Here is a 13,896-nt window from a genome sequence, read left to right on the forward strand (position 1 = left end):
AATTAGGGATTAAACACAACAACACCATCTGTTAAGACAGGTGGATATATTTTTCCAGTGTCTACAGAGAGAATGTAATAGGCCATTCACTTTTTATTATAAGAAGGAAAAACCAGTCTTGTTTCCCAAGAGTCAAAAGTACTTTAGTAGAAATGAACTCGTTTAATTTCTGATTCTCTGGGAAAATTTTTGGAGAACATATTAACTCTATGTTACAAACGAAGAGATTGTCCAGAGGGCTGAACTAGAAGGGCACCAAAACTGGTGGTTAAAATCCTAATTCTTTCACCTGTCCACTAGGCAGCAGAGCACATTTATAAGCGTAGTCTGATACAAAAGTAATTTTTAGATTAAGAAAACATTCCATTCATATCTTCCAAGATTGTTTTCTACTGAAACGCTCAGAGGAACAGACCTAAGGGAAACAGAGAATCTGGACAATTTCATGTTCAAATGATCCTGTTTCTTTGACTCACATGATGACATACAGCATCCAAGGACAGAAATGGGAGTTATTCTTTCCTTGTATTTGCATAATCTGGAAGAGTAATTTTCCTCGGGGCAAATTTTAGATTATTGTAGAGAGAAGAGTAAAATAAAGATGAAAACCATTTCTTACAGTCCCACTCAGCTCCCAGGGGAGTCCAGGGGACAGCAAACTTCTCCTCTGAGAACCGTTTAACTGTTATACAGCTAATCCCTTTGGAACAACTCATTCTAAATCAAGGAACAGAAGAGATTTTCTGTAAAGTGTTGTTCAACTCCCAAGAAGACAACAATGGATTTGGTGGCCAGAGAGACTATTTGGAAACCTCCACACTTGTGGTGTTTCTGAGTCATGGCTTTGGTCAAGGATAAAGCTGGTTTTAGATGAAGCTCATGCTTAAGTGATGTTTGTGCTCTAGACAGATGGGTCATATGGAAACTATGAGCGGGCTTCATAGACAAGATTGTGATGAACCAGTGAAACGTTTTTAATCATTCCCTTTTTATTCAGGTGGTCTAGTGAACAATATATTATCATAAGACACAGCATAGTATGTGACTTTGTTTAAATTTTGAGTAGTTATTACTTTTAATGCTATGTATGTTTTAAATAAAGGATTGTTTGTTGGAAAAATGCTTTTCATTTAGCACAGAAGAGTTTATCTATTTTAGACGTTAAATGTACTCCAATTCTTACTCGAAGGTATTAGACTATTTTGGTGCCTGAGTAAAGCCGTGGTCCAAAAGGTACTGGGATATCAAACTCAAAGATATCAGAGCTTTCTTTCAGAAAGCATGAGTAATAACAGACAATAAACTCTTCATATTCTAATTAGAAAAAAGCAAACAAAGGAGAGAGGGGAAAGGAAGGAAAAGTTCAATTTGCTGAGAACTAGAACACAAGCCTGATCACCAATTAGCTTGAGAGATGTTGTGCTCGTTCATGGTTTGCTAATTCAGTAATAGAGATGTAACAAACATTTCACTTCAAAATTTATTAAAAACAGTACTTCTTTTTTTCTGAATAGTGCTTAAAATTTAATGAGAAACTGTGTGGGTAAAGAAAAATCATAGCTGTTGGCACAACACCAAAATGGAACAAATGAACAGCACTTACATGATTGCGTGTTTTGTATGAGATGTGGGAGGGCTACAGAATAGGTGGAATTAATACATGGGGAATAACTGCACTGGTTCCTTAGAGGTATTCCAAAACGAGCACGTCGACTCACTCAGCTTGCAAATCTTTGCAAAGGCTATGATGAAGAATGATCATATTTCATTGTTGTTATTAAAACATAGTGGTCTCAGATGCCGTTCTATAGAAGTAAAATATGGGACATAGATAATGTGGGGGAAATCGTTTGAAAGGGGGAAGAATTTAGGGAAATATAATTTGTGTTTTTCAAGATCTATTAAAACACAGTTATATTTTATTTTATGCCTAAGATTAGGAGAGAATCCCAAGGTCTCTCCATATAACAAATGAACCTCACATTTTACAGGTTATAATTTTTGCTTCTGGTATTTTCTATTTGATAAGAGATCTGATAGGATGCTATAAACTTTGTTCATCCCCATGCACAATAATAAATACAGGGGTGTCATATTCATGCTGTTTTTATAGCAAGTCAGCAAAACTGAAGATTAAAATTGAAAGACTTGGGCTGCTGCAAGCATACACAGTAGAGTAAATTTTTTATGATTAAAACAAATCTTAACTTTAAGAGCAATTTTTAAATAATATACAGTTATGTGATATATATATATATAATATCAGGTTTTTCTATATATTTGGCTTTTGGAGGTTTTTTGTTGTTTTTGGTTTTGTTTTTGAAATAAGGTCTACCTGCAGCCACAGATGACCTGGGACTCACCATGTAGACCAGGTTTTCCTCGATCTCACAGAAATCCACCTGCCTCTGCCTCTCCAGTGCTGAGCTCAAAGGTGTGTACCACCACATGCAACTACTTGGTCATTTTTTTTATCTTGCTTTAAAAGTTTTATAAGATTCATATCTCAAATATTTACTAGCCATGTCCAACAAGAAAAAAATGCTTAATAGCTAAGATTAGAATTCTGTGCTTCACTCTAACAGAGGATTTGCTTTTGTAAGTTGTCTGTCTTCCCTGATAAAAATAACCCTACAACCTCTACACCATGTACTTTCTTGCAGCATGGCCACTCCAGAGTCACCACGTACAGTTCACATGCTGAAGTGAACTCAACCCAGGGTTTCATGCATGCTAGTCAAGTACTCTACGTACTGTGCCAAGTCATGAAACATTTTTTTATCCACGAGTTATGAAACATCTTTTATCCAGTCCAAAACATCTTTGATCCACATCAAATTGTAAGTCCACATAACAACATCCAGAACAAATTATCAATAGGAGATTTAAAAGGTGTGACACAATAAACACATTTTAATCATCCTATTGATTTTTACTATAAAGTTTAAACATTTGGTGTGCCAAAACACAAATGTTTTATGCTGTCTGATGAGAGACAGTAAACTTAATACTGTTTAGCCAGGCATATACACCCTCAGGTGGAGCCGAAGGAAAGGGCCAATCTAGACCTGAAAGGAGGTAACAGTAGTACAGCCAGAGCCTTGCACCCTGCTTCTCTACATAATGGTTTTATACATACTAAACACTTTTCTTCTCTTTCTTCCTTTTTCTTTCTTTCTTATTTTTTGAGACAGGGTCTCAAACAGCTGTTTTGGAACTTGCTATGGACACCAGGCTGAACTTGATCTTACAGAGATCCACCTGCTTCTGTATCTTGAGTGCTGAGATTAAAGGCGCGCACCACCATGCCCAGCTCTAACTGTGTTTCGGAACATTTGCTACTTGTTTTTTTAACCACCAGAAATATCAACCTAAATTTTCTTTCAAAAGAGTAGCTGTGAAGAAGGAACTCAAACATGTCAAATGGTCAGAAAAGCGTCTTCTGCCGCCTGTCCTGCTCCTGCAAGCTGTGTTACTCCCTGCAGGAGGGCACTACGGTGTGACAAGAGCTTTACCTCACAGCACTGTGGTATGACAAGAGCTTTACCTCACAGCTCAATCCACATGTGGGCAAGGAAATATGGATCCAAAGTTACACCTTCTACAATTTGTGCACATCTCTTCTGGGTAAATATTAAGGGAAACCATGAGGAAAGCAACATTATGAAGGTTAAAAAAAAAAAAAAAGCAAAGAACACTCACAAACACTGAAAAGAGCAAAACCAATTCTGGATATAACAGAGGAGATGACAGATGGTATAAATGTTTCAAAACATTTCAGTTAAATCAGCATTTTTCAACAGGATGCAACAAAATAGGGTAAAAAAGAAGCAATGATGAGCATCACGAGACACCGAATAATTTGTAGTAAGCAGTTATGATATGAGCCACAGAGAGTATTTCATTCTTACTTGCATAAGTATCTTGAGGGGTTTGAAAGGTCTTTCACCATGAAGCACTCTCCGCCATTCACACAGAAAGTTTTCTCCTTCTCCGCACACTTTACAAGATGGCTGGTCCCAGTGGTGGATGTGGATGTGGCTGGATGGGAGAGAAGGAAGAGGAAACGTTGGTAATTTGTTTCGTAAAGAGATTCTCCACTGTCATAGAATAAAATTCATTCTCCAGGAAAGGCTCAAGTGTAATGGTACCAGATCACATCTATGAACGAAATTTTTAATAGCAACTAATATTTTACGTGTATGTGTTGTGCATTTTGGACAACTGATGCAAATGTTCAGTCATTTCAAAGGAAAACATATTCTTTGTTGAATGTATTAATATACAGGTAAAATACCAATCTCTTTGCAATTTCTATTACACTCTTGCTCCAAAGGTTATTACTGTTTGAGTGCCAATATTCTTTTAGAGAAATGGAGACAGTCTGAAGTCCCTAGAAATATACAATCCAGTACAAAACTCATCTCCTTTGAACTAGGAGCATAGAAATAAGCCATCATTTTGGTTTACGGTGTCTTCATGCGAAAGATTTGGCTTCACAAACTCCGCAGTCCTGTGGAAGCAATGCTGGAGATGTTAGCTGGACTAGGAGCACAAACACACGGATGAGACAGAGCACCAGGTCCGGAGGCTCAAAGACATTTGGTTCCATTTAGTGGCTGGGAGCACCGGGGCAGTGCTCAGTGTCAACCAGGAACAATCTGATTTAGAGTATTTATCACTGATACCATCAGAATAAGAAGTAAACCCATCATTAAGCCGTTCAAGACTTTTAGTATTTCAAGAAGAAAATCCATTTTGAGATGAAATTTCCATCTTATCTCCTGACTTATTCCCACAGATTTTTTAATTCCTTGCCTCTCATGAATTTCTAGCTTTTTAGTCACACTGGCCAGTACTCTTCCTTACATTTGTGTGACCTGCAATACATGATTTTCACTTTTATTCTGGCCTTTGCTTTCCATTTCTTTCTGAAGCACATTTTGTTGTGATTTTAAACCAAATTTCTTCTACTCTTTTATTTTTATTCTCCCTAACCAGACTACTTAGCATCTTGATTACTCACTCTCTGCACTTCTCACACCCTTTCCTGTCTCTTGCTCTCCTGCCCAAGGCATGCTGGGGACCATGGTCACTGCCCTCAGCATAGATTAGAAACAACAGCAAAGAGCAGTCAAAACCACCTGAAAAGGAACCAGAGCTGGTACAAGTCCCTTCTGGAAACTGTGTGTCCTGGGTGTCCTAAATCTATCTTAGAAAACAGCAGCAATGGCAATCTTAGAGCTGAGTTTTTATAGAGATTGTACATGCTCCAGTAGAGGAAATGCTGCGGAATTAGCATCAGACAAATAACAGCCAGTATTAACGACCAAGTAGGAAAGAACCTGGTTTTCTTATTTACTGATCAGATTTAAAAATCAAAAAACTTGACAAAAGTCTAGAAGCATGTGTCTATGTGTAAGTCCCTGAGTTCTACCCCCAACACTGAGAGAAGACAACTAAGAGTAGCAATCTTCTGTTTTCAGTGATGCGTGCTACTCTTGAATCATTACTATGGATAATTACAAATTGGGTCAATTGGCTTTTCTGGTGCTGGGAATTTAAGCCAGGGACTTATACATGTTAAGGATATACTCTACCACTGAGGGACATCATGCCTGACTTGGATCAGTTTCTCAATTACTCCAATAAAAAGACCTTTTTAAAACATTCAAGATATCCTTTACAGGTCTACAAACCAAAGGAATTAAGAATCCTAGAAGAGGTGATTCTCCACTATTATCAGTGATATATCTTAACAGAATCATGAATATGATTTGGATCATTTGGTCTATAGCATCATAGTATAGACAACATTTCTATATATCAAATAGCATATCATTTCAACAAAATAGTATGTCTTCATGTGAAAAACTGCTTATGTAGGTAGGGCAATTAACATATATTAATTTTTCATCCGTGGCAACTACTTTTAAATGATATGAGGAAGAAAGCTGCCTTAATTGGTAAGGGTTTTGTTCATAAGACTTTCAACTGATGACAGCATTCCACTCAATGACAAATTGAGCTGGGTGTCCTTCCTGCCCCCATGCGGCTGTATCACATGTGCCACCTGCAGAGGGCTGTCACTATGTTTTCCTGCAGAAGGATGCTGAGCCATTAGCAGACCTCAGTGCCTTTAGAATCCCTAACATGTTGCTAAGGATGTCTGCTGCCCCAGCTGAGCAGCCTGCACTGCAAGGCTCTTTCAGAATAAATCCTACTGCGTTTAATAAAAACAAAACCAATAACCCCCACAATGCATACAACTTTACATAAATTATAAATGAACAATGAAAGCCAGCCATGACATAAGCCAGAGACAGATACATCACGCTTATCCCTTAGACTTGCTGACATGGTGGGATTAGCAAAATAACAAAGATTAATAAATACATATTCAAACTAGAAATAGTTTTTTGGATCCAAAAAAAAATTCTCCCTGAAGTGATTATTCTTTTATAATGCTGTCCTAAAACATCTTGCTCTGACACATTCCACTGAAAATTTCTTAGATCGTTACTTAAAAGTAGTAATGAGACATTGGATAGTAAAATAATTCTTAGAAATGAAGCAGCAACTCTTTCCTGGAGTCACGGCAATTGTGCTTAACACTTTATCCATAGCACATTTTTTAACAAAAGATCATGAATTGTAAACAGCAATTAACTCCCAGGTGAGGCAAAGTATGAACTGACTGAATACAACTGCTCGGAACCAACAGCCAAACCCAAGACTAAGCTGGACTTGTCAGAAGAATCCACACTAGAGCAGTGCAGTGCATGCTCTATGGATTTTTGCCAGCTTTTTGAACAAGGTGAGCTGTCAGCCGTAAGCAAATTTATACGTTTCATAATGACATCCTTTCTCGTTGGCTTCCACATATAGATTGCTAAGCAGACAGAACGGGACCTATACACAAAGCCATGTGAACGTGCTTCTGTCTGAGGACGCTGGGGGGAACTTACAGGGGAAGAAATGCTTTGTAGGGAGCATATACTTCAGTACACAAAAAATGACCCCCGTTGTTTTGGAGAGTATGAAAGGGATCCCACTCAGTTGGTGTTGAAGAAGCCCCATTTCCCTCTGCTCTGTGAGCAGTCTGTCATTATTTGGGTGCTATCATCTACTGAGTCTTAGGAATTCGAGTGAAGAACACAGTTCAGGCTCACCAGCAGGCACTGCCATCAGTGTTAAGGCAGGTGACACAGGTCTGCAAAGAGACCTGAAGACCAGCTTGGGCCATATAGTTGGACTGTCTGAGTGAATAAACAAGCAAGGCCCTGATAAGTGGGACTCTATGAGTTTTATTTTGGCCACATGAATGAATTCTTCAATTCAAACACACTTTCTATGGTCCAATGCCCACTATATACAATAGGTAATGGTCATAAATAAAGTTGTAGAAGTTAAAAAATTCTAAGACCCTGGTTAACTCTTCTCAGAAGGATAAGCTGTAGAGCAAGGAATGCTGTCATAGAGACCTGCCAATAACTGGCAGACCCTGCACAATGGCCCCCCTCAGGAACTTCAACAGCAAAAGCAAGTCACCATGGGCTCTCATGAAGTTTGATTAAAGATTTTGTCTATTGTAATATCTCACACAAGTGAATGACACTGTGCCCATTAATGGTATGTAAATACCGGGCAAAGAAAAGCAAAAAAACAATTGCTGTCCAGACTGTGGAGTTTTATTGTTGTTTAGGAAATGTGCGTCCGGTAGGCACTCCGTTGGAACAGAAGCCATTGACTAACCATAAAGTCTTCAGTAAACACTGACAATCCACTGTATGGTAATTGTTTACCAGGAATTCGCAGCCTATAAATTTGCTTACACAATTGTAAAATTGACTGAATTTACATGTTATACAAATTAAATGTACTTACAGTATCACCAATTAGTATAGCCATCTAAAGACTATGAACTATTTTAGTTTAAGACAGGGTCTCACTAAATTGCCCAGGTTGGATTCAGGTTCCTCCTGCCTTAGCCTCCTGAGTGACTAGGGTTATAACTGTTTCCTGAGGTTTAAAATATTGTCATTCATAGACTATGAAACAAAAGATAAATTTTGTTTATATTAAGCTCTAACAATTATACTACTATATACCTTTGTCAACATACTAAATACAAATTTCAGTAACAGTAGGTGCTCTTTGCTCATTACTAAGTATTTCCCCTCGAAAGCACATAATCTTTCCTGCAGAACAGCAAGGCTTCCTGCTCAAGGGAGGCCAAAAATAAAAGTAATGCTGGAAAGGATCACTCCCTTTCTCCCTTGTTTGAAATGTTTTCTTTATCTGAGAAGTAAGCAGTATGACCGGACTAGGACAGTGGCACAAATGCACGTTGCTAATAAGAAGTGGTGTCACTCTTTTTTTTTTTTTTTGGACAATTTACAGACACTGTCAGGAGTAAATTTTGTATACCCCAAGAGGAATCACTAGAGCCTGTCTTTCCTGAGTGAAAATATTTTGAAGATACTTCTAATCATTTCCTTGCATAAAGTTAAACAACTACGAGACTTTCTCAATAAACTGTACACTTTGAACATTTTAAAACATTCCTATAGGAAGCAGGTGATCATTACAGAATTAGACTTTCTAACCTTACCTGTGCCATTGTCACTGCTTATGTGTCTAGAAAGCCGCATGTTTTCTTGCTCTTCAGTATCCTGGCTTTTGTTTTAAGCCCCAACTGCCCAGTATTGTTCAGGATCCTATTGGAGTCCTCTGTAGTTGGGTCCTGGAGCACTTTGCACAGTGGCAAACTACTTAAGTAGCTCTTAAACTGCAGAGCTCAGGAGCAGAAGCCACAGGAGAGCAGTGCTGCCCCTGCAGCTTCCCTGCAAACCCAGGGGGCGGGGATGGGAGTGGGGGCATTACTACCTTTCCACAGAAAGAGCCAGAGCCACACCGGAACCATGGAAGCATTGTCATTCTGGATTGACATTTATTTTTTCTGCATAGTAATTTAGTCCTTTGCTGATGAGCTAATAGATACTTGAAAACAGGAGAAGGAAGGGCTGGAGGGGATAAGAGGCATCTTTCCAGATTTGGATGATGAACAGAGCCCATACTGTAAATGGAAGTAACATCCCATCTCTTGACTGCTCTTTCACAGAACTATGCTAAAGAAACCACAAGGGAGGATGGGAGTAAATATTGCTCACTGAGAGAGTCTTTGCCTAGAATGTACAAAGTCCTGGGTTTTACCCCAGCCCTGAAAAAGCCAAGTCAGGCCAGGCCAGGCCAGGCCAAGCCAAGTCAGGCCGGACCAGACAAGACAGAAGAGGGGAGGGGAGGGGAAGGGAGGGGAGGGGAGGGAGACTGGAAGAGAAGGGAGGGAAAAGGAGGGGTTAGTAATGGAAAACTCAAAGAGAACTTTAAAAATGGAACCAGAATTTGGAATAACAAGATTAGATTACCTGGCCTCATGAACTATAACTTAATTAATAAGCAATTATAGGAGTTTGTAGACAACCTCCGAAGAGGCATTTTCTTTAAAGAACAAGTTGACAATGAAAATCTACTGGAGATGAGCTAGTTTAACTGTTCAGCTTGTGTCTTTGCACCATTTAAACCTGTGTAGACTGGCAGGACTAGACCTGCCCTTAGTAACTTTATAGCATCCTATATTTGAAAGAAAGAATACCAGTTATCTCAAAAGAATAGACAGCTCTGCAGTCTTTAATAAAGTGCCCCAGCTAAGAATCCACAAATGATACAAAGGCAGCTTCCCAAGGTCACACAAGTGAAGGAGAAAGAGTTTGATTTTTGTTTCAATGACTCTGCTTTAGGGTTGAAGTGGGGTGGGGGGCATTAAGACCACTTCTAAATATCCTTCTCCCTTACAAGCTCTCCAATAAGCCCCTAATATTATTTCTTCCTTCTCTAAAAGAATAAGAAATGACCTTTGGGTGTTTTTCCTCATAAAACAAAATAAATTTTGTTGTAACACTGAGGTCATTTGAAAGCTACACAGAAGGCAGATTCTAAGTTCCCAGCAGACGCTAAGCAAAAGACTCAGTGTCATTAGACACTGTTATCTTAGGAAAATAAGATTGCAAGGAAAGGTTATTTTTTAAATATACAAGTTGCTGTTTTTTTCCTGACAGTACATTTTATTCATGACATAGTCTACTTCTACAATTTCTTAGACAACATTATCTCAATGACACAAATATCTTGAAAGATATCACGTCTTCTCCAAAGAAGAGATTGTTTGGGGATAACTGGCTAGGTGGAGTTACAACAGGAAAGTTCTATTTTCTTCTTTGCAAAGCCAATAACCTTTTCGTAGTTAAGAAACAGCTCTGCCGTATTTTTTCTATAATTCAGTGACATTTTATGTGAGTATAAAATTTCTATATCTAGAAGTCCAGGCTGTCCCTTGAATATTTTTCCATCAGTAAGAATTCTAGAGGAGTACATTTTGTCTAGCCTACAAAGCAAATATTAGCAGTCCATCTGACTGGCTTAATTTGATATATTTATAGATCTTACCACACTAAGTGTTTCAGATGCACTACTTTTACTCTGAATTTTCCTCTCAAGATCAATTTGGTTAGGAGAAGGTCATGTCAGTGTAGGAAATATTACTTTGCCAGTATCCAAGCTACCCAAAAAATTTAGCACCAAGGACATGAATTGAGACAAAAAGAACGTTAACTCCCAACAATGATCAAGGATTCAGTTTCTGAAATTACCATGTGGCATTCAATGGCATAAGTTAATTTATTCATCCACTAAAATGTGTTTGGAAATAAAATCAGATGAAAGGTCAAAAGAGAGAAACCATAGGTAGGGTCATTGTTTTATTCAACAAATTTAAGCAACAGTCATGCCGTATCAACACATAAAAGGCATGTGGTCATTTTAATAGAAACGGAATCAACATTTAATGAAATCAAGTCAATTACTATACAAATATCAAGCACTCTTCTCCTTTAAATCATACGTTGATTTAACCAAACATTCACACACCACTGCAAGCATTGAAATGAATTCGATCAAAGGAACATTTTCAAAGTAACATGAAAGGACGTGGTTAGTGAAATCCAGACTGCACAGAGCTATACAGCAAGAATCACCTGATTTCTTGAAAAGTGTTAAGGGAGGCAGGAGCTAAAAGTATAGACAAAGAGGGAAAGAAAAGTTCAAAATGTACATACAGGAAAGAAGAGCTAAGAGACAAATCAGTCAATCACAAAGTGAACCTTACTGGGAAACCGACACCAGAAACTTTATAAGGATGCTTGATTACCATCGAAATGCTAATAATACTTAGATATCGCCACCAATTTGTGTGTGTCTAGTGTTTCATAGCTATGTTTAAAAACAAAGTAGTCCTGATTTTTCGGAGCCTCATGCTGACCATGTACACATTAAATGAGCCAATGTCTGAGGCTGCTATAAAACTGTAAGAATGAATGGAGGCTCCGGGTTGAGATGAGTTGCTGCAGGGAATTTTATTACACCATCCTCTGTAGTTTCATGATTCATAGCCATGTTCCAGTATGTATTTTATATAGTACAGCTGTTTTCAGTGCTGGAGATTGAATTCAGGGCCTTATGGATGAAAGGAAGATACAGCCTTAGTCCTATACAGTAGACTGAAAATAGCAACCAACAAAAAAGACCAAATAAATAAATAAATAAATAAATAAATAAATAAATAAAAGCTGATTATGTATATTTAAATTTTATAAAAACAATTTACTTTGGGTTTTTTTCAAAGCATGCCTTCATAAAGTAAATGCTAGTCTGTGTCATCTAAAAGCAGTTACTTTTGGTCAATAACCTAGGTCGTATTTAAGGACTCTTGGAGGGTGGATGTTCCCATAATTGTGAAGAATAAGCCAAAGACAATGACTCCCCGTAACACTAGTTAATATTTATGTGAAATTCTAAACAATGCAATAAGGCAGGAATGAAAAATTCCTGAGACATAGCTTTATAAAATGACAAGATTAAAAAAATTCATTATTTGAGGACTGTAAAGATGGCTCAGAGGTTAAGAGCACTGGCTGTTCCTGCAGAGGACCAGGGTTTGATGCCCAGCACCCACAGGCAGTAAGGCATATGACCAGGGCAATGAAGTAAATACATCTGTAGAAGCAGAAAAAGAAGGGCCATGTTCACTGAAAGCAGTTCAGCTTAATAAGGACATTGGTTATATTAGGGAGATAAAGGTAATGAGGCCACAAAATAACAAAGCATCCATGACCGAGAAGCCTAATACTCCTGTCTGGAATTAATGCTCAAAATGAACACCACAGAAAGAGAGCTTGAGTGGGGTCATGATTGCTAAAATTGATGAGGAGAATAGAAATGAGGTGACCAATGACAGGGTTATTCCAAAAGTTCAGGTCATAGTGTGTTTAAATGAACAAGATTATTACCAGAATAAGGATCATAATGAAGACATAATACTACTCTGCACTTCTGTTTTTGTAATACTGGGGAGGGGACACAGGGCTTCACACGTACTTTTTGTATTTGTGCACATTAAAATCAACTAAATACCCAAGTTCATTCATACTTTGAGCTTTATTGCTAAAGCATTCAAACTGCTTAACACATGTTCATATTAGTCTTTACATAGCCATGTTAGTAGACAAAGCCTTGTAGGCTTTTCTGAGTTTTCCATATTCATTGATAAAACCGAAGTGTCTGTTTTCACCTACCTTGATGATTTTGCATGTCTGCTTGTCTAAAGGATTCCATTAAGAACAGATGGTACTGGGGCTTAGCTCGGTGGTAGAGTACACGTTTAGCATGCATGAGGCTCTGGGTTCCATCTCAGACACACACACACACACACACACACACACACACACCAGGACAGTGCTATAGTTGACCTGAAATTGTTCATTCTATCTAAGACAGTAACATTGCCATGTTTCTTTATGACGAAAAATGATTTCTGGCAAATGTTTTAAATAATCTAAGCTTTTTGTGCTTTGCATCAAAAGAGCGCCTACATAAATAACTCAGAAACGGTTTAGAAATGACAGACATGCTCAGAGTGTTTTGACTTTGAGACAGATCTTTATGAACAGTGGTTGTCTCAGGCAAGAAGCCAGAGCAATATTCCTTAGAATATTAGTTCTAACAGCTCAAAATATGCCTTTCTAAAACATTACACACTGCTACATACCAGTTAGCCAAACAGCTGCAGTGCTGTGCTTGTGTGATGACTGTGGACATAAACAGCCAGTTTCTGTTTCCACAAGCACAATATTTTCCTTATGGAGGCCAAAGGTTGCTGCTCATGAAGGAATGAAACAGTAACAGCATGTTGGAGCATAAGAATTCTGCTCAGTCACACTTGGCTAAATTCAGACCCTGTATTTTCCCACACTTTGCAGGCTCTCCGTATAAAATCCATGTAATCAAATAACATGGGAATCTAATATTTTCTATACTGTATTGGCCTTTTACATAGGAGCAATCTGAATGGGAGTAAAAAGTTTCAAGAAAACATAATATAAATGCTTCACTTCAAGAAAACTGTTTCCTTTTATCCTGCTTACCCTTTGTGCTAGTTAGTCTTTGTTAACTTGACACAAACCTGGAGTTACCCAGGAAGAGGAAAGCTCAAGGAATTTCTCCCAGCAAACCACGTGTGGCTATGAGTGTGGGAAATTCTCTTGATTGTTAATTGATATAGGAATACCATGTCCACTGCAGGCGTTGACATCCCTTGAGTTCCTGACTTGGCTTCTCTTGATAAAAGACTGTAACTTGTAAGCCAAACCCTTTCCTCCCCAAGTTACATCACGTTTCTGTTTATCACAGCAACAGAAGGCAAACAAAACAGAGCTGTAGGTGAGCAAGCCAGAGCAAACAAGTCAGTAAGCAGCTTTCCTCCGTGTTTCTTCTTCAAGCTCT

At 38.2% G+C, this 13,896-nt stretch overlaps 1 protein-coding gene across 14 annotated transcripts in view; it reads right to left on the bottom strand.

Moving 5' to 3' along the window:
• The window catches only part of Nrg1 (neuregulin 1), a 206,820-nt gene that overhangs the window by 32,043 nt on the left and 160,881 nt on the right, over window positions 1–13,896 (bottom strand). For 10 of the 14 annotated variants that reach the window (XM_029569261.1, XM_029569254.1, XM_029569252.1 and 7 more), the window contains one exon: window positions 3,912–4,041. In XM_029569261.1, the coding sequence (XP_029425121.1) occupies window positions 3,912–4,041 (130 nt within the window). The other 4 variants (XM_029569256.1, XM_029569257.1, XM_029569258.1 and 1 more) reach the window with 4 other exon arrangements.

This window comes from Nannospalax galili, unplaced genomic scaffold, assembly GCF_000622305.1.
Source record: "Nannospalax galili isolate Female #2095 unplaced genomic scaffold, S.galili_v1.0 scaffold680, whole genome shotgun sequence".
Taxonomy (NCBI): Eukaryota; Metazoa; Chordata; class Mammalia; order Rodentia; family Spalacidae; genus Nannospalax; species Nannospalax galili.